Source organism: Rana temporaria, chromosome 3 (assembly GCF_905171775.1).
Source record: "Rana temporaria chromosome 3, aRanTem1.1, whole genome shotgun sequence".
Classification (NCBI taxonomy): domain Eukaryota; kingdom Metazoa; phylum Chordata; class Amphibia; order Anura; family Ranidae; genus Rana; species Rana temporaria.
In genome coordinates, this window is record NC_053491.1 from 137,980,050 (window position 1) to 138,005,732 (window position 25,683).

At 46.2% G+C, this 25,683-nt stretch overlaps 1 protein-coding gene across 2 annotated transcripts in view; it reads right to left on the bottom strand.

Annotated features, from left to right (window-relative positions):
- CCDC146 (coiled-coil domain containing 146) overlaps nt 1–24,538 on the bottom strand; it is a 150,147-nt gene extending 125,609 nt beyond the window's left edge. The window contains exons 1-2 of one of the 2 annotated variants that reach the window (XM_040343470.1): nt 24,370–24,538; nt 10,688–10,860 (exon numbers count right to left, since the gene is read on the bottom strand). In XM_040343470.1, the coding sequence (XP_040199404.1) occupies nt 10,688–10,855 (168 nt within the window). In that variant the 5' untranslated portion in view covers nt 10,856–10,860; nt 24,370–24,538. Of the gene's footprint in view, nt 1–10,687; nt 10,864–24,369 lie in introns of both variants that reach the window. The other variant, XM_040343471.1, reaches the window with a different exon arrangement.
- Nucleotides 24,539–25,683: the final 1,145 nt, after the last annotated feature.

A 25,683-nucleotide genomic window follows, 5' to 3' on the forward strand; every position in this document is an offset into this window, starting at 1 on the left:
ATCTGAAATAATCATACCGCCAGGGAGGTTAAACAGTGGCGAGCACTGGACATTGATTTATGAGGAACCCAGAATTTTGTATTTGTATTGCATTACCTTATCTTACTAACAAACCGCTGAACATTTTCAAATGTTATTTATAAGATTATTCTTGTAAACTGAAGGGATCTTAGGAGAGCTCTGAGTATGTTCAGCAATGCAACAGAGGCATAAAAATAGCTACACTGGAATTTTCACAGCACATTTCAGCTGAAAAAACATTCAAGTCCACTGAACTTAAAAAGAAAAACACCCAGTATAAATGGAAAGTACCACAAACTAGGGTCATACAGAACGTGATTGCTGTAGGCAATGCAACAAATTTACACCAAACAAAACTAGTGACATTCACCTGTTATATGATGCATGCATTATGTTGCATAGTAAAAACCAACATGAACCAAAAAAAAACAACAACAGTGGGGTAGATTCAGTAACATTTGCGCTTTTTTTACGTAGGCGCAGGGCATCGTTTTTGCCCTGCGCCCCCGCAAATTTTCTGCGCTACCCTCGATTCACGAAGCAGTAGCTCCGTAAATTGCGTGGGCGCTCCGGCAAAATGCCCGGCGTAAGCGTAGGGGGCGGGAATCATTTAAATTAGGCGCGTTCCCGCGCCGAGCGTAGTGAGCATGCTCCGTCGGGAAACTTTCCCAACGTGCATTGCGGTAAATGACGTCGCAAGGACGTCATTTGCTTCAAAGTGAACGTGAATGGCGTCCAGCGCCATTCACGATTCACTTACGCAAACAACGTAAATTTAAAATTTCGCGACGCGGGAACGACGGGTATACTTTAGCATTGGCTGCCCCTGCTATAGAAGGGGCAGCCTTACGCAAAAAACCGACGTACGCAAACGACGTAAACTGCGTACGTAGGGCTCGCGTAACGTTGTGAATCGGCGTTAGTATGCAATTTGCATACTATACGCTGACCACAACGGGAACGCCACCTAGCGGCCAACGTAAGAATGCAGCCTAAGATATGAGGGCATAGGAGCCTTATGCCACGCATATCTTAGGCTGCAGTCGGCGTAACAAGCTCTCTGAATCAGGAGAAGTTGTTACGCCGGGGCAAGTAAGCAATTGCGCTGCGTAACTATGGTTACGCAGGCGCAATTGCTTCTTGAATCTGGGCCATTATTTCTAATGGTGTTCACATGTGTCAGATGAACAGGCATGTGTTGCAGTGAACATATGCCTGTCCATTTTTTGTGCATTGAAAGGCCATTGAAATCAAAAGAAAAGTGTGTAAAATGCACCATATAAATATAAATGTGTAATCACACATGCAAAAAATATTCATCAGTGCATATAAAAAATGCATTATTATATTTCATGTAGATAAACTAACTCAAACACATAAAATATCAAAAAACATAAAACACCACACTTTAATCCACCTATAAATTCACTTGAAAATATATATTTAATTACAGCTAATATAATCACATGAAGTTTGTCTTTTTTAGCTTCCTATAACTCCCACCAGACAAAAAAAAGGAACGAAAAATGCCTAAAATTGCCCAAAACAAAATCAGCAAGCCAGCGGATGGATCAAGCCTGCCTTTCTTGTTACACAAAGTTACAGGTTTTAATTATGTGGCATTATAACTTTGGGCACCATGTGGGTCAACCGCTGGCATCCTAAGAACCCATGTCATCATCAGTTGAGAAGGAACACAGCATCCTTGTCTGTCGCTTCCCTGCCCTTTTCCAGAAATACTGATCTACTGTATTGCAAACAGACATGTATCAGGATACTTGGCATTAAGTCAGCTCACAGGAGGGGAGCACAGGAAGAACCATGGGATTGTGATGATGTTCATTTGATGTCAAATAAGCAGGGTGGAGGTTGCACGCTACTGGCGATACAGTGTGATGTTTTTTCATTTTTTATTTTTTACAGTAATGAGAATTTTAGTTTAAATGACACACTATTCAAATCCTTTTCTAGCCTCAGTTAGAATAAAGGAAAATTTGATCTATCATCACATCTTTACTGTTGTCGGTTTCCCTGGCCAAAAGATTTTCCCTAGTTTTAAACTGTTTTGGGTTGAATTTTCCAACTTTCCTCAAGTGACACCAAACAATATCTTTTTCTCCAAAACAATCCATACACAAGCACCACTTAACCTCCCTGGCGGTATGATTATTTCAGAAAAAAGGTGCTGAAAGCGGTACCATTATTTGCAAGGAAATTTGGCGTTTTATACTGTAGGCCTGTAATTCTTAGGAATAACTCACTTAAATCTGTCCAAACAAGAGTCTAGTAGGCATCCCGGGTATGAATTTTTTTTAAAAACAAAATTATAAATTATAATATAATAAATAATTATAAATAATTATAACAAATAATAATCTAATAAAAATTATTCAATAATGTAATCAACTCAAAATCACTGAAATTTGCTCAGTTGCAGAATTGTCGCTGTCATTACTTTTTTTTTTTATGACGAATTTCCCCACAAATCACTATCGCACAATTCTGCAAGTGATTATAATTTATTATCGCTGTTTTCTAGCTGGTCTAAAACCATTTTTGACATAAAGGGACACTTTTGGTTGCTATGGACAATCTACAGTTTGCAGGCAGAAAGAACAGTTTTTATTTTATAAAAGTACATGTAGGGCACTGGGCAGACCACTAGGGACAAAGGGGGTGTGTATTTTTTACATACAGTACTGTAATCTATAAGATTACAGTATACTGTATGTAAGGTGTTTGTTTACCTTTTTGAATTTGGCGCCGTTCTTTGCTCCTGTGCGTCGTAACGTCGCAGGGAACGGAGATCAGCGGCACACAGAGGCACTGTGTGAATCGAGCGAGGACCCGCTCGCTCACACAGCGCGGTGGCATCGCTGGATCCAGGGATAAGGTAAGTAAACACTGCCTGTGGATCCAGCGAGGCGAGCCAGAGTCTGACTCGGGGTTACCGATCGTAGCTGAAAAATGTAACCCCGAGTCAGACTCGGGAATACCGCCAGGGGGGTTAATGACCCAATAATATATTTTTTTAGGAAATTGTTTCTTACTGTGTTTTTCTGCCTCATTGTAATGTCCTTGGCTTGAGCAGTGCACATTAGTTGCGGTTATATGCAATTCTCTATGGACGCTACAAATCCCATAGTCCATCTCGAGAGTTATCAAGAGATGGATGGTGTCTACGTTCCTACATAATGGGACCATAGCGCATGAACATAGCCACCCTTTTACAGGAAGTTGGATCACATTAAAATAAATCTAAAGGCGGCTGAGAGCAATAAAAGGTAGTTTTTGAGTTAAGAATACATACTGGCTTCCCTCCAAGCAGTGGCGGCCCATAATGCAGGGCGCAGGGGCACCGCCCCCCCCCCCATCAATGTGTCCAGCCCCCTAATCTACATGCGGGGCGCTGGATGCAAAGATTCCAATGTTTGTTTGTTTTTTGAAGCACATGATTAGAGCCTGAGGCCTTGTACACACCATCAGTCCAAACTGATGAAAACGGACTGAAGGTCTGTTTCATCGGTTAACTGATGAAGCTTGAAAAAACCTAACCTGGATCCCAAGGACCCAACTCACCGCCGTCCCATAACAGGCCTAAATGTTCTCTCCAAGATAATGGAGAAAGTAGTGGTACAACAGCTGCAACAGCATCTAGATACCCACAATCTACTGGATCCATTACAATCAGGCTTCCGTCCCGGACACGGGACAGAAACGGCCTTACTCAAAATATGGGACGATGCCCTCGAGGCCACAGACGAAGGAGAATCTTGTCTCCTGGTTCTGCTGGACCTAAGCGCAGCCTTTGACACGGTAGACCACAAACTGTTACTGATGCGACTAGCCAAGGTAGCAGAAGTCGCAGAAGGTGATTTACCATGGTTTTCTTCCTTTCTTGAAAACCGATCACAAACAGTTAAATTGGGTTCTTTCACGTCGGAAAAGCGCACGGTGTTATGTGGAGTCCCCCAAGGATCCCCCCTGTCACCGGTGCTTTTCAACATCTATCTTCGCCCTCTCTTTGATATTATCAGTAGCCAAGAACTACTCTATCACTCTTATGCAGACGATACGCAACTGTATTTTCGCATCTGCAACAAAAAGGATCATCATCCCAGTTTAGAGAAATGTCTCTCTTTGATAGAAAACTGGATGACAAAGAGTTATCTTAAACTCAACAGTTCAAAAACAGAACTCCTTATGTTTCACGCCAGCCGAAAGAGTCAACTGGCAACAACCTGGACACCCCCGCCCATTCTGGGCCAAATCATCACCCCTAGCTCCAAAGTCAAAAGTCTCTGGGTCATCTTCGACACCTTCATGACAATGGACGCACAAATAGGGTCAGTAGTCAGCGGAGCGCACCATCTGTTGCGCCTACTACGCAGACTTATTCCATTTATCCCCAAAGAAGACGTAGCAGTCGTGGTGGGAACAATCGTGAATTCCAGACTGGACTATGCAAATGCCCTTTACCTCAGACTCCCAAAGTACCAAATCTCCCATCTGCAAGTCGTTCAGAATACGGCCGCCAGACTGGTGACTGGGAAAAAAAAATGGGAATCAATCTCACCTTCGTTGAGAACCCTTCACTGGCTGCCAGTAAAGGACAGAATTGCATTTAAAGCACTCTGCCTGACACATAAGTGCATCCATGGGAAGGCTCCGCAATATCTTTGCGACAAGATAGAACCTCACAATTCGAATCGCGTTCTGCGATCCACCGACCAAAATCTGGTCAGGGTACCAAAAACCAAATACAAGTCCAAAGGAGAAAGAAGGTTTGCTTTTCAGGGTCCTAGACTATGGAACGCTTTACCAACCAGCATTCGGTTGGAGGAAAACCACCTGACTTTCAGAAGACAGATCAAAACTCTGCTCTTTTGATGTCATGAGACACGAACAACTAGCGCCCAGAAGCGATTCAGTTCGCATGCGCCGCGCTTTATAAGTTTTTCATTCATTCATTCATTCATGGTCTGATGTGCCTACACACCATCAGTTCAAAAACCGATCAAGTGCAACGCGGTGACGTAAAACACAACGACGTGCAGAGAAAAATGAAGTTCAATGCTTCCAAGCATGCGTCGACTTGATTCTGAGCATGCGCGGGTTTGGAACCGATGCTTTTGCGTACTAACCATCGGTTTTGACCGATCGGTTAGGCGTCCATCGGTCAAATGTTAAAGCAAGTTATTTTTTTTGACCAAAGGATAACTGACCGATGGCGCCCACACGCGGTCGGTTTGGACCGATGAAACGGACCTTCAGTCCGTTTTCATCAGTTTGGACTGATCGTGTGTACAGGGCCTAAGGCTTAAAAAAAGGTGGGCTCGGGGCGCAGAGCACTGAGCCTCCAAGCCCACCCACGTGTGTGACAATAGTGAATTAATTATCGCTATTGTCTTTCTAATTCTCCTCCCAGCTAATCAGGAAGCCCTGATTGGCCAGGGAATCGCCGCCGTTCGTCTCCTGTGGGGAGTGGGGTTGGTGGTCTTGATCACACCAGCATTGGTGTGAGTGACCGCAATAATAGCCCTCAGCACTGGTGTCAGCACTATTAACCCCCCACATTGGTGGTCAGTGGAACTTTAATGTAACCCCCTCCCATCCTGCCCTGCACTGGTGGTCACTGGCATTGAAATACCCCACCCCCACAGCATTGGTGGTCATTGCAGAGAAATTAACCCTCATCCCCCCTTCCTGCATGGTGACCATGGAAATAAAAAAAATTGCCTTTAGTTATATTTTAACCACTTCCCGCCCGGTCAATAGCCAATTGACGTCCAGGAAGTGGTTGTGAAATCCTGACTGGACGTCTATTGACGTCCTACAGGATTATATGCCGGCGCACGCCCGTGGGGGCACGCAGCGCGGTGATCGGTGATGCGGGGGGGCAGTCTAACACCCTGTATCTCCGATCTCGGTAAAGAGCCTCTGGAGGAGGCTCTTTACCACGTGATCAGCCGTGTCCAACCACGGCTGATCACGATGTAAACAGGAAGAGCCGTTGATCGGCTCTTACTCACTCGTGTCTGACAGACGTGAGTAGAGGAGAGCCGATCGACGGCTCTCCTGACAGGGGGGGTTCGCGCTGATTGTTTATCAGCTCAGCCCCCCCTTGGATGCCAACACTAGACCACCAGGGAGTGCCCCCTGGTTGCCAAATGGAGCAAAAAACAAAACAAAACAAAAAAAACGATAAAACAAAAAAAATAAACACAATCAATGCCAATCAGTGCCCACAAATGGGCACTGACTGGCAACATGGGCACTGACTGTAATGATGCCCAGCAATGCCATCAGTGCCACCCCTCAGTGTCCATCAGTGCCACCCAGTGTCCATCAGTGCCACCTCTTAGTGCCCATCTATGCCCAGTGCCCACCTATCAGTAACCATCTGTGCCACCCATAAGTACCCATCAGTGCCACCCATGAGTGCCCAGTGCCGCCTATGAATGCCCATCAGTGCCGCCTATGAGTGCTCATCAGTGCCGCCTATGAATGCACATCAGTGCAGCATACCAGCGCCGCCTATCAGTGCCCATCAGTGCCGCCTATTGGTGCCCATCAGTGCCACTTCATCGGTGCCCATCAGTGCCACCTCATCGGTGCCCATCAGTGCCACCTTATCGGTGCCCATCAGTGCCACCTCATCAGTGCCCATAATTGAAGAAGAAAATTTACTTATTTCCAAAAAAAATTTACAGGAAAAAAAATAAAATTTCGGTAGTTTTTTAGTTGTTGCGCAAAAAATAAATCGAAGAGGTGATCAAATACCACCAAAAGAAAGCTCTGTTTGTGGGAACAAAATTATAAAAATTTAATTTGGGTACAGTGGAGCATGACTGCGCAATTGTCATTCAAATTGCGACAGTGCTGAAAGCTGAAAATTGGCTTGGGCAGGAAGGTGCATAAGTGCCTGGTATGGAAGTGGTTAATATATGTCACAGTAAAGAAATCAATTTGGACCTTTAAGGTGCTAATTAACACACCATTTTTAAAAATTCAATAATTAATTTAATTTTTCATTTAAAAAGATTTTTCTATAAAATCATTCATGAATACATTTCATACAGACAATAACAGACTACATTTACATATTCCCTACTACAGCCAATGCAAGAATCTTGACATGTTTCGCCATATTTATAGCTTCTTCAGGAGTAGTTAGTTATACTTTAAAGTGACAATAAAAATAAGACATTCATAAATTTCATAAATTCATGATTCATAAATCATTCTCACACATCTAATTAACAACACTATATTCTATTTATCATAAAATCACTCCCTGTCTGACCCCGTGTGTGCGCTTACGAAACCCTCTATTTATTATTTCCATTGCTTTCTTATGAGCAATACACATTAGTTGCAGACACATGGACTGCTTGATGCATACTACAAATCCCATTAAGCATTGGGCCCTCTAATCTTCCAGCGCATGTTCTGAAATCTCAATTACTAATGATGTCAGGGGTTGTGAATGGCCTGAGAGAAAGAGTATTAAAATGCTATGTCCTCGAGTAAGTCTGTAGTCATCTCAGGAGCAGGCACAAGAGGGTGACTACTTTCCCACATACAGTGAGACCATAGAGAATGCATGTAGCTGGAACAGAGCAGCTAAAAAGAGGGATTTTGGAGATTAGAAAAATCACAGAAAAAGGTAACATTTGGAGCAAACATAATCACATTTTAGTATCACTTTTACAGCGCCTTGAAAATGTATTCATATGCCTTAAAATTTTCCACATTTTGTCATGTTACAACAAAAAAGGTAAATGTATTTTATTGGGATTTTATGTGATAGACCAACACAAAGTGGCACATAATTGTGAAATGGAAGGAAAATAATGAATGGTTTTCATTTTTTTTGTTTTACAAATAAATATGTAAAAAGTGTGGCATGCATTTGTATTTAGCCCTCTTTACTCTGATACCCCTAACTAAAATCTAGTGGAACCAATTGCCTTCAGAAGTCACATAATTAGTAAATAGAGTTCACCTGTGCATAATTTAATCTCGGTATAAATACAGCTGTTCTGTGAAGCCCTCTGTGGTTTGTTAGAGAACTTTAGTGAGCAAACAGCAACATGAAGGTCAAGGGACACACCAGACAGGTCAGGGATAGAGTTGTGGAGAAGTTTAAAGCTGGGTTAGATTATAAAAAAATATCCCAAGCTTTGAACGTCTCACAGAGTACTGTTCAATCCATCATCCCAAAATGGAAAGAGTATGGCACAACTGCAAATCTACCAAGATATGGCTGTCAATCTAAACCAACAGACTGGGCAAGGAGAACATTAATCAGAGAAGCAGCCAAGAGGCCCATGGTAACTGCAGAGATCCACAGCTCAGGTGGGAGAATCTGTCCAAAGGACAAATATTAGTCGTGCACTCCACAAATCTGGTCTTTATGGAAGACTGGCAAGAAGAAAGCCATTGTTGAAAGAAAGCCATAAGAAGTCCCATTTGCAGTTTGTGAGAAGCCATGTGGGGGATACAGCAAACATGTGGAAGAAGATGCTCTGGTCAGCTGAGACCAAAATTAAACTTTATAGCCTGTGTGGCCTAAAAGCTAAACGCTATAACACTGCACATCACTCTGAACACACCATCCCCACCGTGAAACATGGTGGTGACAGCATCATACTGTAGGGATGTTTTTCTTCAGCAGGGACAGGGAAGCTGGTCAGAGTTAATGGGAAGATGGATGGAGCAAAATACAGGGCAATCTTAGAAGAAAACCCCTGCAAAAAACTTGAGACTTGGGCGGGTGTTCACCTTCCAGCAGGACAACGACCCTAAACATACAGCCAAAGCTACAATGGAATGGTTTAGATCAAAGCATATTTATGTGTTAGAATGGCCAAGAACTAAATCCAACTGAGAATCGTTGGCAAGACTTGAAAATTGCTGTTCACAGATGCTTTCCATCCAATCTGACAGCTTGAGCTATTTTGCAAAGAAGAATGGGAAAAAAATGACTCTGGATGTGCAAAGCTGGTAGAGACATACCCAAAAAGACTTGCAGCTGTAATTGTAGTGAAAGGTGGTTCTACAAAGTATTGACTCAGAGGGACTGAATACAAATGCACGCCACACTTTTCACATATTTATTTGTAAAGCATTTTGTAAACCATTTATAATTTTCCTTCCACTTCACAATTATGTGCTACTTTGTGTTGGTCTATCACATAAAATCCCAATAAAATACATTTACGTTTTTGGCTGTAACATGACAAAATGTAGAAAATGTCAAGGGGTATGAATACTTTTTCAAGGCACTGTATGTGGTGATGTGCCCCTTGAAGGCATATTTTCATCCTATTTGAACAATAAATGAGAATATGATTATCAGATGCACATAATATGAATTCTAATCAGAGAAAGTTTACAAGATACCTTCCATGCAGATAATTCCCACACCTGTAGTATATTGCCATGTTATTCAAATAATATAAAAGTGCTGCAGAGTAAACCAGAGACAAATATTTTCCTTGATCCTCCCCCTCCTATATAATATATTCCGAAGGAAAACCTTACAGCATAAACCAGTAATCAATTCAATGCAGCGTCAGATAGCAGCATGTAGTCATAGTTGGAAAGCAGGATAACTGCCTGCGATAACTTGAAACAGATTCATAGGCCTGTGTTTTTTTAATTTTATTGGATCAAATATTAATGTCTGCTTCCCAAAATATGAAAAATATTTAAACATTTGTTCACATAGCTATGGGGGCTACATGGAACATGATAAAAAGATTGGAGTAGCTCAAGCTACTATTGCCATCATGTGGTGGGAAAAAATATTGCAAGTTCTTGAAAAAAAATTACTTTTACACACTGGGCCAGATTCAAGAAGCAATTGCGCCCGTGTAACCATAGGTTACACGGCGCAATTGCTTACTTGCTCCGGTGTAACGAGTGCTCCTGATTCAGGAACCTTGTTACACCGACTGCAGCCTAAAATCTGCGCGGCATAAGGCTCTTATGCCTCGCAGATTTTAGGCTGCATTCTTGCGTGGGCCGCTAGGGGGCGCTCCCATTGTGATCAGCGTGTAGTATGCAAATTGCATACTACCACTGATTCACAAGCTTGCGCGGACCCCGCGCAAGCCAGGTACGGAGTTTCCGTACTGCAACTTTAGCGCAAGGCTGCCCCTTCTAATAGTAGGGGCAGCCAATGCTAAAGTATAGCCGGCCTTCCCGCGCCGTGAAATTTGAATTTCACGGCGTTTGCGTAAGTGATTCGTGAATGGCGCTGGATGCCATTCACGTTCACTTTGAAGCAAATGACGTCCTTGCGACGTTATTTGCCGCAATGCACGTCGGGAAAGTTTCCTGACGGAGCATGCGCTGTACGCTCGGCGCGGGAGCGCGCCTAATTTAAATGATTCCCGCCCCCGGCCGGATCATTTAACTTGCGCGCGGTTACGTCGGGCAAATTTGCCGGCGCGCCCTCGCAATTCACGGAGCTACTGCTCCGTGAATCGAGGGTAGCGCAAATTATTTGCGGGGGCGCAGGGCAAAATCGTTGCCCTGCTCCCCCGCAAATAAAGCGCAAATCTACTTGAATCTGGGCCACTGTGCACAAGGCTGTCATTCACTTGCCCTCCTTATCAAAATGCTATGTTAAATATCTTTAAAATTCCTTCCTTACCTCATCCAAACACTGAAAGGCTGGACTTGCAGACACATCTTTTGGGCTCTTCTCCTGAGTGCCTATAGGAGCTAAAGCATACAAAGGCTTTGCCTGCACATCATCCTCCTCTTCTGCAGAAGAGTCACTTTCTTCTGACCTTTCCTCACTGGTGCTGCTCATCTTCATAAAATCTGCTAATTTAAAAATAAAAGTTTATCATGAATACATACCAAACTTCACAAAGTTTTTTTTTTTTTTACAAAAAACAGAATGGATTTGGAAGGGGACTTTGAAGGATCCAACAAACATTTACATTTGAGTAAATATATAAAAACAAAAGTTTTATTGATACAAACATTTTTAAATTCATGTAAAGATAAAACATATTCCAGACACAAAATATTAATATCTACAATAGAGGACTGTAACATATCCTATTCTGATTCAACATATCGTCACAACAAAACCCCAACGTTTCGACTAAAGGCAGTCTTCTTCAGGGGGTTCTTTGTGGAGGAATACAAGGAATAGGCACTACATGACAAAGAGCAATTAGTGACTCACTATACAAAATTATATATGAAGACATAAATCCAAAATCAAACATATGGATATATCTTACAATGTTTATGGAGAAAGATCAAATACAGATGCCAATAGAAGCTCAACACACATCCAAGAATCAGGATGCAATTCAAAGGAAGGTTTTCATAGTGTATACAAAAATTGAAGTAATCATAGGGCTAACCTAAAGTAGCCTAACAAAAAGGATAATGCAAGACCCAAGGCTGGCAGAGAGTTGCTACTCTCTGCCAGCCTTGGGCCCTGCATTATCCTTTTACCCTCCCCAATCCATTCTGTTTTTTTGTACATATTCATTGGGATGTGGCACCTGTTCAACACTTGTACAGTCAGGCTCTTTTGATAGAATTTTGTACACTTTTATGCTATAATAACCTGAGTGGGCAATTACAATTCAGAAGCCAGAAAGTCAAACCCAGAAGCCAAAAATAATTAAACAAAAATAAAGTTATTTTTTTTTGTTTTTTTTTATTAGGTGACAGCTACAGCCATTTGATTTACTAAAACGGGTGAAAAATCTGATGCAGCTGTGCATAAAAACCAATCAGCTTCCAGATTTTATTGTCAAAGCTTAAAGGAGTTGTAAATAAAATAAAAAATTTATGCTGAAATGACTGTTTACAGGGTATAGAGACATAGGCCCATATTCTCGTAGATCGGCGCATATTTAGTCAGGCGTAGCGCATCTCAGATGCGCTACGCCGGCTTAACTTGGAGAGAGCTGTCCCATATTCCCGGACCACATGCGTCCTACGATGCGCTCGCGCAACTTAAATGTGTCGGCGTAAGTCGGCGCAAGTGACGGTAGGAGGGAAGTGGGCGTGAAGCATTCTAATGAACCGTGACCCCATGCAAATAATGTCCAGACCGAACGGAGCATGCGCCGGACGTGCCCCACCCTCTGCGCATGCGCAAACCAACATTAGGCGTAACTCCCCGCTGAGTTGGGCCGGCCCAGTGCATAAAAGCGTCACCACATGCGCCCAACGAGTGCAAAGTGACTCCATTTATTCTGTTGGTGGTGAGATTTGGATCTTTAGCTTTGCAATGCCTGGACCCAGGAAGGAGAGAAGAAAAAAAAACTTCACCCCAGATGAGAGGGCCATCATTGTCTCTGCGATGGAGAGATACGATGCTCGCCTCCATGGTGCAGATAGTGGCAGCACCAGCAAGACAAAAAAGGATGAGATCCTTAGGAGAATTGCTGCACAGGTCAATGCCTAAGGCCCCATACACACGATAGAATCCATCCGCAGATAAATCCCAGCAAATGGGTTTCAGCGGATAGATCCTATGGTGTGTACATGCCAGCGGATCTGTTTCCGCGGATATATCTCCCCTGGGATGGATTCCAGCAGATCGAATATTTGCTGACATGCAGAACAAATCCATCTGCTGGAGTCCATCCCAACGGATGGATCCGCTGGTCTGTACAGACTCACCGGATCCATCAGTCCGAAGGGATCCCCCGCATGCGTCGTAATGATTCGACGCATGCGTGGAATTCCTTATATGACAGCGTCGCGCACGTCGCCGCGTCATAATCGCGGCGACGGCGCGACACGTCATCGCCAGAGGATTTCGGCGCGGATTTCAATGCGATGGTGTGTACACTCCATCGCATGAAAATCCGCCGAAATCCTCGAGAGGATTTATCCGCGGAAACGGTCCGCTGGACCGTATTCGCGGATAAATTCTATCGTGTGTATGGGGCCTTAGGCCATGAGGTCAGGACCCCCCAGGACATAAAAAAAATGAATGACCTGCGTGGTGTGGTGAGGAATAAGCTTGCCACCATTAACAAGCATTCCAGGGGCACTGGAGGGGGGCCACCCTGTCCCATTCGGCTCACAGAAGAGGAGCAAGTGATTGCCCGCTGCCTTCAGAGGGAGCAGGTGGAGGGCCTGGAGAGCCACGACTCAAGTGAGCCGCCCATGAGGACAGGTAAGTGTGTTTTATCTTCTATCTGGTGTGTAGCATGTTTGGGGGGGGGGACATGTGACAAGTGTGTGGGTCCACCAACATGTGAATGTTTTGTGTCATCCACAGGTGTGCAGGAGGGAGCGGGGCCATCAGATGCTGCCAGTGTCCATCTGAGCTCATCCCCTGAGCATCCTGCTTCTATGGCTGACCCCCTGGGAAGCCAACAGGCCTTGGTGGAGGGGAGTGGGCAGTCCTCCGCGCAGGAGGTGGTTGAGGAGGTCGTCCATGAGGATGTGGTCCATGAGGAGGTGGTCCACACAGATCAGGAGGTGTTCCTCTTTTTGGAGGATTCTCATGTGGTGGCAGGACCATCCCAAACCCACCACATCTCCAGCCCCCCAGGAAGGCGACCCACAGGACAAGGGTTGCGGCAGGAGTGCTGCAAGAAAATCTTGCCAGGCAGCAGGACCAACAGAGCCGCCATATGGGGGAACTTGTGGTGGAGTTGAGGCGCCTATCCAACAGCCTGGCCTCCTCGGGAGCAGTACCAGATGCTCTCCAAGATGTCGCTGGAAACAGCGCAGCCACAGTCACTAGCCTGGGGGAGTTGCAGACGACCACAGCTGAACTTGTGGGGGAGGTCAGGTGCCTTCGAGTGGCTGTACAGGCCCAGACAGCTTCCCAGGAGGCCCTGCTCACCCGCATAGCGGTGGCTTTGAAGGGAAGACAGGCAGCCAGGGAGGGACCTGGGGATGCTCCTCCACCTGATGCCCCACCCCCCCAACTGAGGCTCCCCCCAGGCAAGTAAGGGCCAGGAACCTGGGCACCAGGCGTAGCCCGCACCAGGGCAAGTGATTTTTTTTTAACTTATGTTTGCTCTGTTTAAGAGCTTTTTTTTATATTATTTGCTCTGGTTAAGAGCTTTTTTTATATTATTTGCTCTGGTTAAGAGCTTTTTTTATATTATTTGCTCTGGTTAAGAGCTTTTTTAATATTATTTGCTTTGGTTAAGAGCTGTTTTTATATTATTTGCTCTGGTTAAGAGCTTTTTTAATATTATTTGCTCTGGTTAAGAGCTTTTTTTTTTTTTGGGTGCTGCACACAGGCAGTAGTGCAGAGTACAGTGTGAATGGTGTGTGAATGTGGGGGGGGTGACACTCCTGCCAGTAAGGGGTGTCACCCTCGGTCGCTGGCGATAAGTTCTCCCCAGGTCCGTATGAATGACGTATGAATGGACAGCAACATCATTGGGGCCTTGACGCGGCGTTGCTGCTCCCTAGTACCATGTGGGGTACTTTGGTCTAATCCAATGTGATGTGCATGTGGGGTGTGTGTGCTAGGGACCACAGTGGTGTGCATGCGTGCATTCTCATTGTGCCATGTTTAATGTGTGTGTTTAACGTTCAAAGATTCGTTCCACGAGACATCTCCTGACTGCTGTACCATCAGCAGATGGGGTACCCTCGGTTAGGGGGGGATTGTCTGGTTCAGGGGTCAGGTCATCACGTAGGTCAATCTCCAGGCCCTTTCTCACTGCGAAGTTGTGCAGCACGCAACATGCAGCGATGATCTGGCACACGAAGTTTGGGGAATACAACAGGGTACCCCCAGTCTTATCCAGGCATCGGAAACGGGACTTAAGGAGGCCAAATGTGTGTTCCACCACTCCACGGGTGCGTGCGTGTGCTTCATTGTATCTTCTCTCTCCTGGGGTTTGGAGTCATGAGATGGGGTCCCAGTGCATATGCAGAGTCACCTGGAAGGGAAAAGACAGGAGGATGTTAGTCATGCATGTGCCCCTCGTGATGTCTGCATCATGGGGGGGGACAGTCATACCTGACACCCATGTCACTCACCAACCAGCCAGCTGTCCCCATACATGTTCTGTTCGAATTGTCTTGGGATGTCGCTTTGACGGAATATGAAGCTGTCATGGCTGGATCCTGGGTGTTTGGCACGGACGTGCCATATGAGGCCATGGGCATCCACTATCACCTGTACATTGATTGAATGCCAATGCTCCGATTGCGTTAAATGTGCTCTGTCTCATGGGGGGGGCTGTAGTGCCACATGTGTGCAATCAATGGCCCCCACGGTGCGTGGGAATCCGTCAATTAGGCAGAACTCACGCATTGCCTTCAGCCGCAGGTCCTCCTGGGTGGGTTTGATGATGTGGTGGGACATGCGTCTGAGGATTGCAGGGACAACCTGGTGCACACATCTGCTCATGCTGGTTTGTGATATCCCAGCCACGTCTCCACTTGTTCTTTGAAAAGAACCAGTGGCCAGGAAATGCAGTGTTGCCAGGACCTTCACCAGTGGCTGCACTGCATGTGAGCGGTGTGTTGGGCTGGTGATGTCATCCTGCAGGGCTCTGGTAATTTCCAGGATGGCATCAGGGCTGAATCTGAAACATCCAAATCACCCATGTCAAAGAGGCTAATGCGCGGTGGGTATATCCTCTCACCTGCCCTTCTACGTGCCCTCCTCCTTCTACGCGCCTCGGCCTCTGCACACACTAGTAGTGCTAAGACCACGCCTGCCCCTGGCATGTTGGCATACGAATGTGTTGTCCTATAAGTGTGGTTGCTCAGCTCGTCCGGGATGGTGCTGCTGTATTTGCTTTCAAGCTGACTTACTCAGGTCTGGAGCAAAGTTACCCGTGCTTTATGAGGGGTAACTTTAGGCCGGCTATTCGTCTTACGTGCACAGCCTACACCGATCGCGCGTAGGTTCGGGAATCAGCGCATCTACATCATTTGCATATTTGAATACTAATTCTATGGCAGCGCAGGATGCCATCAGCGGAAATATGCGCCTACGCTGCGTAAACTTAAAAAAAGTTAAGACGGACGGGAGAAGCCTTGTTTCTGGCGGATCTGGTTCTGTGACTGCGGCGCATAGATAGGACGGCGCATCTTTACACTTACGCCGCGCATCTCCATATACGCCGGCATAACTTCTTTGAGAATATGGCCCATAATAGTTAACTGATTCCTTTTAAAAACAATTAAAAATAGATAAAAATCAATCATATAATGTACCTGCAGTTTCTAGTTTAGTTTTTGCATGTTGTTTCCTGCCTCTCTGCTGTACAGAGCCACAGAGGCAATACAGGGCAGTGATGGTTTGGAAAATGAAACGGATTGGTGCTGAGGGGTTTTAGACACACAGTAATCACACCTCCTTGAAGTTAGTACCACAGAGAGAAAGCTCCCAGTACTGTGGTTATCAGGAAACAACCAGGAAGTGTGGAGATCAGAGAAGAATTACAGCAACTTGAGAGAAAAAACGAACAATGAGGACATGAAAACAGCACTGCATTAAGGTAAAGGAAGCTATTAAGATAAAAAAAAAAAAAAACCTTTACAAACCCTTTAAGACCCCTTTCACACCCTTTCATTTTTTAGGTGCTTTCAGGCTAAAAATAGCGCCTGTAAAACGCCTGAAAAACGGCTCCCCTGTGTGAAAGCCTGAGTGTTTTTTCACACTGAGTCGATGCGCACTCTACCTGCTGCCTGTATAGAAATGTACAAAATATTAATATGAAATCATTACACTCCTTTACACTTACCAAATTTAAAATAAAAAAAAACATTGGTTACATGTTATATTTTTATACCCCTGATTATAACAAATAAATAAATGAGATATTCAACAGCTATAAATTTAATTTGGGAAAGTAGTCATTTGTAGGGAAAACTGTGGATAAGATCAAATTGATGGCCCGGATACAATAGTGTATCTATCGGCGGGCGTAACGTATCTCCGATACGTTACGCCGCCGTAAATTAGGGCGCAAGTTCCGTATTCAGAAAAAACTTGTGATCCCACGTATTTGAAGTTTTTTACGAACGGCGCATTGCGCCATTCGTGAAAGAATCCCAGTGCGCATGCTCGAAATTACGGCACAAATCGTCATTGCTTTAGACGTGAACATAACTTACGTACAGCCCTGTTCGCGAACAACTTACGCAAACGACGTAATCGACGGAAAATTTGACGCTGGCCCGACCTCCATACTTAACATAGGATACGCCTCATATAGCAGGGGTAACTTTACCCCAGGAAAAAGCCTAATGTAAATGACGTAAAAAAATGCGCCGGGCGGATGTACGTTTCTGAATCGGCGTATCTACCTAATTTACATATTTCTCGCGTAAATCTACGGAAGCGCCACCTAGTGGCCAGCGTAAATATGCAGCCCAAGATACGACGGTGTAAGACACTTACGCCGGTCGGATCTTAGGGAAATCTATGCGTAACTAATTCTATGAATCAGTCGCATAGATACGACCCCGCAACTCAGAGTTACGACGGCGTATACGGAGATACGCCGTTATAACTGCTATCTGAATCCGGGCCGATATGTTTAAAAAACTCTGCGGTTACTCGGCTGAGGGCCAGGCATTGAGAGAGCCCTCAACGGACGTGTGAACATATGCCTGTGGGCGGATGCCCTCCAGTCCCTGACCGGCTCTGTGCTTGCGCGGAGCGCTACATGCGAGACTCCCCCCCCCCCCTCCCTACGGAGGGGCGGGCGACTAGAAGAATTAATCCCTACTCCCTTCTCTCTTTCCCTATCTTCGACCGCTCTCTTTTTCTCCCTCTCCTTCTTCCGAGCTACACCTCTGCTCTGTTCCTCTACCCTTGACCTTTTTTCACGACCCCCACCTGGGGGCCCTCCTGTATAAAAAGAAAAGTTGGGGCCGGTTGCGCGGTCCGAGCATGTTGCTATGATGTTTTACCGCAGGCTGGGGAGCTCCTCCTCCCCTTCCCTGGGGGCCGCCACGGGCTGTTGGCGCGGGGCGGCCTTCGGGCCTTCCCCCGGGGACGCGGGCCCTTACCGGCGCTGGCGGCCCGCGGGGGGGCTTCCGAGGGGGAAGGTAGCAATGTTTCTAATGCAATGTGTTCTGTTGAAGTGTGACTCGATGCACTGCGTGCACTGTGTGTACTGATGTATTTTCTTTTGCTTGTCGGCCCGCGCGGCCTTATCCCTGTTTTACAAATAAAAACATTAAAAAAAAAAAAAAAAAAAAAAAACTCTGCGGTTATGCCCTGTGGAGAGGCGAGCCAATGCCACTGTTTATTTTGTCAGTTTAGGCCATGTTTTGCAGAAAACAGGCACACTAATGAGCCAGGGGTGCACTGGGCTTATGTTAGGGCTGGGAGTAGAGGTTAGTGGGCCAACTGGGTCAGTTATTGGAGGGGAGATGTGAGGATCACGGTGCTCCATGCTGTCTAGGCTGGGACAGTGAGGACAGAGAAAGGCAGACCCTGCGAGGATGTAGCAGCTGGGAGCTGCAGGAGACAAAGTTAGAGCTGACAGAGGTACAACGTGTTGTGCACGAGCGCCAGGGACAGTGTGTGTTTGATGGTCTGGACAATCCCTGGTCTGGAGGACCAAGGCAGGATGCCTGAGAGAGAAGCTGCAAAAAAAGCCACAAGTCTGAGCATAATTTTGATGGTGAGAACCCCCTGCTTGGGAAGACATTTACAGTATGTGATATTTTAACTTTTGTTTTCAATAAAAAGTGGGCACAAGAAGCCCTAAAACTGACTTCTGGTGTGGAATAGACTCACTGGCGCTACCAATGAGCCAAGATAGCCCAAGTCATCACAGTTGGTGGAGGATGCCGTCACAGATGGGGGTGTTCCAGATGCTTGCATGCCAAACAGTGAGTCTTTTCCACACAAGAAGTCCGTTTTAGGGCTTCTTCTGCCCATTTCTGCCCTAAAATGGTTGCTGTGGCAACAAGCATGTATGAATTTACAAAAAAATACTGACCTCGGGCAAAGTTCCTTCATGAAACTCCGAGGAGACCTTTCACATGTTTATCCCCTGCATAAGAATGCAACATAAGCTATAAAACTTATGCTGAATTTCTTAAAAAAAAAAAACACACACAGGGCTAGATTCAGGTAGATTTCGGCTGGCGTAGCGTATCTCAGATACACTATGCCGCCGTAAGTTAGAGCAGCAGGTCCTGTATTCACAAAGAACTTGCGCTGTAACTTACAGCGGCGCAGTGTAACTGGGCCGGCGTAAGCCTGCCTAATTCAAAATAGGCTGGTTGGGGGCGTGTTCTATGTAAAATACTAGTGACCCCACGTATTTGACGTTTCCAACAAACGGCGCATGCGCTGTCCGTGGACGTATCCCAGTGCGCATGCTCCAAATGACGTCGGCAAATCGTCATGCTTTCGACGTGAACGTAAATTACGGCCACCCCCATTCACGGACGAGTTACGCAAACGACGTAAAATTTGAAAAATTTGACGCGGTTCCAACGTCCATACTTAACATTGGCTGCGCCATCTTTTTGGTGGTTTATCTTTACGCCTGAAAACCCCTTACGTAAACGGCGTATCTTTACTGCGACAGCCGGGCGTACGTTCGTGAATAGGTGTATCTAGCTTATTTACATATTCTAGGTGTAAATCAGCGTACACGCCCCTAGCGGTCAGCGTAAATATGCAGTTAAGATACGACGGCGTAGGAGACTTACGCCGGTTGTATCCTAGCAACATTTAAGCGTATCTCAGTTTGAGCATACTCTTAAAGTTGCGACGGCGTAGATTCGGACTTACGACGGCGTATCTACTGATACGCCTGTCGTAAGTCTTTATGAATCTGGCCCTAAATCGCAAGCACCAAAAGTGTTCAAAGAATAAATAATACTTATCAGAGCCATATATACTTTCAATACATTTATATTTTGTTTTTAATTGCATAGGGAACGAGACTATTATTATTTACATTTTTGTAATTCAAATGAAATCTATTATTTCTAAGAACAGCCTTACTCACCAAAGAAATCACACTTGAAATCATTTTTAAGTCTCAGGAAGCATTGTTAAAAATTAGAATTATCAGTAAGTTACAAATATAATATAAATGAAAAGATTAAAAGAGAAGTATGGACAAACATTTCTACTCACCTAGGTGAATGCAGCTCTACAGTGAGGACCGAGCGATTATACTTTGCTGATCGCTCAGTTCTCCCCTCCGCTCTGAGCAGAAGGCCAGGGCTGTCAGTCACCGGCTCTCTGATCTGCCGCTCCAGCACCTTTGGAGCACTGGGCTGTGGAGGGGGGAGGGGCTGGTTCAGGCTCTCAGCGTGTTGCTGAGTGCCTGAACCAGCTGCCAGTCCGGGCATCTGAGTGGATCCTGACCATATGGTTGGGATCTTGAACGATCCTGGACTGGTTCTGTGACATCAGCCGACAGAGGACTTTAGCCCGTTGTCAGCTGAAAACAGATCACAGGAGTGCAAAACGAAGTGCATACCTGTGACCTACAAGAGAAGTAAAGCCAAAGCCAAAGTAAAGCCTTTTCTTTTAACGAATAGGGCAGAGCTAGATTATGTTGTATCATTTTAAACATTAAAAGGCTCTGAATTGAAAAAATATATTTTCAGTTATAGTCACAAAATAATTATCAAAAATAAAAAATATATATTAATAGTGAAGCACCTCCTTACATTGGTGGTCAATGAGAAGAATGCCACCCCTACAGACATCTAAAAAAAGATCATTGGTGGCTTTCCACTGACTCTGCCAAGTTATGTTGTTCCTGGAACTATGTATGAGAAGGGAAGTCATTCTTCCACAAATCAAGGTACCCCTAGTGACCTCTGGAGGAAACTAGGGTTCAACTGAACTGTGGTTAAGATTGGCTGCTTTAGAGTATATTTGATACACACAAACACAGATTTTTTTTAATTTGGATGTCTTGGGTTAATTTGTATAATGACTGGCATAGTAGTCCAGCTGTTGCTAGGGTTTAGTCTTCATCCAATCAGGCTGTTATCTCTCCCCTAAGATTGCCTACAACTGCTTATTTTAATGAAGTGTAAGGCCTTTTTCACACTGAGGAGTTTTTCAGGCGGTACAGCGCTAAAAATAGCGCTGCTATACCGTCTGAAAAACTCCTTCACTGCCTACTCAATGTGAAAGCCCAAGGCCTTTCACACTGAGGCGATGCGCTGGCGGGAGAGAAAAAAATCTCCTGTCAGCGGCATCTTTGGAGCGGTGAGAGGAGCGGTATGTATACCGCTCCTTCCCATTTAAAACAATGGGAAACCGCGGCAATACCGCCCGCAATGCGCCTCTGCAGAGGCGCATTGCGGGCGGTATTAACCCTTTATCGGCCGCTAGCGGGGGTTAATACCGCACCGCTAGCGGCCGATTCCCGCGGCAATCACACCACCACCCAAGGCCCAATTTTTCTGCCCGTTTGACAGGGGCATGTAATTCAAAATTTTGATATATTTCACAGCAGAGTCCATTCCTGTACCCAACAAGAGTAATTGTGAGGGCTTACAGTGTTCTGGCGCCACCAAAACCAAAGGCCCAATTTTTTTGAATGCAGGATCTGAGCGCAGGCCTGAGTGCAGGATCTGAGCGCAGGCCTGAGTGCAGGATCTGAGCGCAGGCCTGAGTGCAGGATCTGAGCGCAGACCTGAGTGCAGGATCTGAGCGCAGACCTGAGTGCAGGATCTGAGCGCAGACCCCAATGCAGAATATGAGTGCAGACCCGAACGCAGGATCTGAGTGCAAGATTTGAGTACAGAATTTATGTGCAGACATGAGTGCAGGATTTATGCGCAGACCAGAGTACAGGATCTGAGTTCAGACCTAAATGCAGAATCTGACTGCAGAATTTATGTGAAGACCTGAGCGCAGACCTAAATGCAGAATCTGACTGCAGGATTTATGTGAAGACCTGAGCGCAGACCTAAATGCAGAATCTGACTGCAGGATTTATGTGAAGACCTGAGCGCAGACCTAAATGCAGAATCTGACTGCAGGATTTATGTGAAGACCTGAGCGCAGACCTAAATGCAGAATCTGACTGCAGGATTTATGTGAAGACCTGAGCGCAGACCTAAATGCAGGATCTGACTGCAGGATTTATGTGAAGACCTGAGCGCAGACCTAAATGCAGAATCTGACTGCAGGATTTATGTGAAGACCTGAGCGCAGACCTAAATGCAGAATCTGACTGCAGGATTTATGTGAAGACCTGAGCGCAGACCTAAATGCAGGATCTGAGTTCAGATCGTAGTTCAGACCCAAATTTACGTGTTTTTTCAGCTCTTTTCCACCACCCCTTGGTCAACTTCTGCTAGTGTTGGTTGATTTTAACATTGGTTCTGAGCATGCGTGCTTGTACTTTGGACTAAAGTCCGATGGACTTATGTACACATGATAGGACTTTGCACCGTAGGACTTTTTTTGCTAAAAAGTTTGTCCGTTTGCAGAGCGAACTTTTGTCTGATGAAAACTGAAAAAGTTTGTCCGATGAAGCGTACACACGGTCGGATTTTTTTGAAAACTTGCTAATTTTGATTTTTTTTGTCAAAAAGTCCGACCATGTGTATGGGGCTGTATGCAGCCTTTGCACTCCAGTTGTACAGAAACTACAAATCCCATCATCCCCTCTTATTTTTGGAGTCATGCCTATTGCTGTTAAAGTCTTGCAATGCCTCCTGGGAGTGCTGAGGTTGCCTACTTCTGCTAGACTATTCATTGGGCCAGAGGAGTGCCTGGCAGCCCTAGAGAGAGAGGACCCTGGGACTATATAATGATTGGGGGGGTATAAACATCACACACACTGTTGTGTACAGGGCCGGTGCTACCACTAGGCAAACTAGGCAGCCGTCCAGGGCGCACTGCTGCCTAGGGCGCCCAAAGCCACTGGTGTCCCTACTCTCTTCTTTTTGCAGCAAGCAACTAAGTCTCAGCAGACAGCCGCCGCTCTGTTTGCACATAGTGTCAGAGGCGCAGCGGCGCTGGAGGACTGTGTCTGTGTCCCAAATGGATAGAAGCAAGAAAACATTCATTGATTGTAGGCTGCTTTGATGGGCACTGGTGAGGCTACAATTGATGAGCGCTGAAGAGGCTGCATTTGATGGGCGCTGGTGAGGCTGCAGTGATGTGTGCTGGAGAGGCTGCAGTGATGGGTGCTGGTGAGGCTGCATTGGTGTGCGCTGCTAAAGGCTGCATTTGATGGGCGCTGGTGAGGCTGCATTTGATGGGCGCTGGTGAGACTGCATTTGATGGGCGCTGGTGAGACTGCATTTGATGGGCGCTGGAGAGGCTGCATTTGATGGGCGCTGGTGAGACTGCATTTGATGGGCGCTGGTGAGGCTGCATTTGATGGGCGCTGGTGAGACTGCATTTGATGGGCGCTGGTGAGACTGCATTTGATGGGCGCTGGTGAGACTGCATTTGATGGGCGCTGGTGAGGCTGCATTTGATGGGCGCTGGTGTGACTGCTTTTGATGGGCGCTGGTGAGACTGCATTTGATGGGCGCTGGTGAGGCTGCATTTGATGGGCGCTGGTGAGGCTGCATTTGATGGGCGCTGGTGAGGCTGCATTTGATGGGCGCTGGTGAGACTGCATTTGATGGGCGCTGGAGAGGCTGCATTTGATGGGCGCTGGTGAGACTGCATTTGATGGGCGCTGGAGAGGCTGCATTTGATGGGCGCTGGTGAGACTGCATTTGATGGGCGCTGGTGAGACTGCATTTGATGGGCGCTGGTGAGACTGCATTTGATGGGCGCTGGTGAGACTGCATTTGATGGGCGCTGGAGAGGCTGCATTTGATGGGCGCTGGTGAGACTGCATTTGATGGGCGCTGGAGAGGCTGCATTTGATGGGCGCTGGTGAGACTGCATTTGATGGGCGCTGGTGAGACTGCATTTGATGGGCGCTGGAGAGGCTGCATTTGATGGGCGCTGGAGAGGCTGCATTTGATGGGCGCTGGTGAGACTGCATTTGATGGGCGCTGGAGAGGCTGCATTTGATGGGCGCTGGTGAGACTGCATTTGATGGGCGCTGGAGAGGCTGCATTTATGGGCGCTGGAGAGGCTGCATTTATGGGTGCTGGTGAGGCTGCATTAATGGGCGCTTCATTAAAAAGGTGGGGTATACATGGGCAGAGAAAAGAGGGTGGGGTCAGGGGTGGAGCCACAGGGGGGGGGCGGCAAAATAAGGTTTAGCCTAGGGTGTCAAAAATCCTTGCACCAGCCCTGGTTGTATAAAGAACACAGATTTATATTTGGCAGAATAATTCATTGTATTAGATGTCACTGGACACTGATCAGAACAAATAATTATAGATTGGCTGACAAGGACTCGGCTCTAAGTAAATGTAAGTAATGTACTTAGGATTGTATTCCTTTACCGTGTGAAGAAGCAGCGCCCCGAGCTGTGATTCAATCAGGATTCTCCCCTCTCTATGGTCTCAGGCTCCGCTACAATCGCCGCATGATTCGGATTCAGTGATTATTATTGCTGAGCGAGCGTCCATCACCATGGTAACAAGGAGGCATTCACACTCTGCAGGGTGTCATGACGTGTGCGGACTGGCCAATAATGAAAACGGGAGGGCGTGGCTTAGCGCAATCTGTGCTTCTCCAAAGTGTCAGGGCGGATGTTGTACAGCGGGGTGTGTAGATCGGATCTCGGCTGCTGAGCGCTCAGGCGACACTGCTAGTGTGTACGCCCCTTCGCCGCCCATGTCCTGGTCATCAACACAGTCAGGATTGAGTTCACTGACCCAGTGTTATTCATGGCTGGGCAGTACCAGAGAGTGCCAGGGCTGTCCTAGAGGGGTGACAATGTATCACTCATACTGATCGCTGGGTGTCACTAGTAGTAACAGTTTAGTAACTTGGTGCCACCGATTGCACCTTGTAATTTATACAATCTGGGCACCACAGTACATAGAGCCCCTTGGAGCTGAATGCTGGGCACCACAGTACATAGAGCTCATTGGAGCTGAATGCTGGGCACAATCTGGGCACCACAGTACATAGAGCCCCTTGGAGCTGAATGCTGTGATTTAAATAGTTCATGACTGCTGAGGCGCGCATACTAATTGGGTGCCATAGACCGCAAATCACGTACTAACCGGGTGCCATAGACCGCAAATCACCTACTGCCTCACAAGCACTTGCAATGCAGGTGGTTGTGGTATGGTAGTGTGCCAGTTAGGGGGCTAAAACAGGCAGTAAGAAGGTGACAGATGGCCTCCTCACTACCTGTGAAACTCACCTGAAAAGCAACCCAATTGCAGATTGCTTTTCAGAGGAGTGGCAGCCCTTGCTGCAAGTGTAAACGAGCCCCAAAAGCAGTTTTTCCTACCCGATTTTCTGCTTCCTTGGAAGATCGCACTCCCCATGCTTTGGCAGTGGGCTGTCCATCAGCTCCCTCAAGTCCAATTACAGCTATAGACCCTGTATTGGTCTTGAGTATGCCAGGACCCTAGACCGCTAGATCCTGGAGGAGAAGAAGTTGTGGGGACTGGCCTAGCAACATGGAGGATTGGATAAGGAAATTTACTTTTCCATACCGCCTAGAGCAGTCAACTCTTGCAGTTAAGGCACAACCCTGCGTCAAAGGGGGAATTTTCAAGTTTCCTGGAGTTCAGCTTTTAGGCCTCTTCCACACGAGGCGGACTCCGTCGCTATAGAGTCCGCCAGCTCAGCGGGAGATC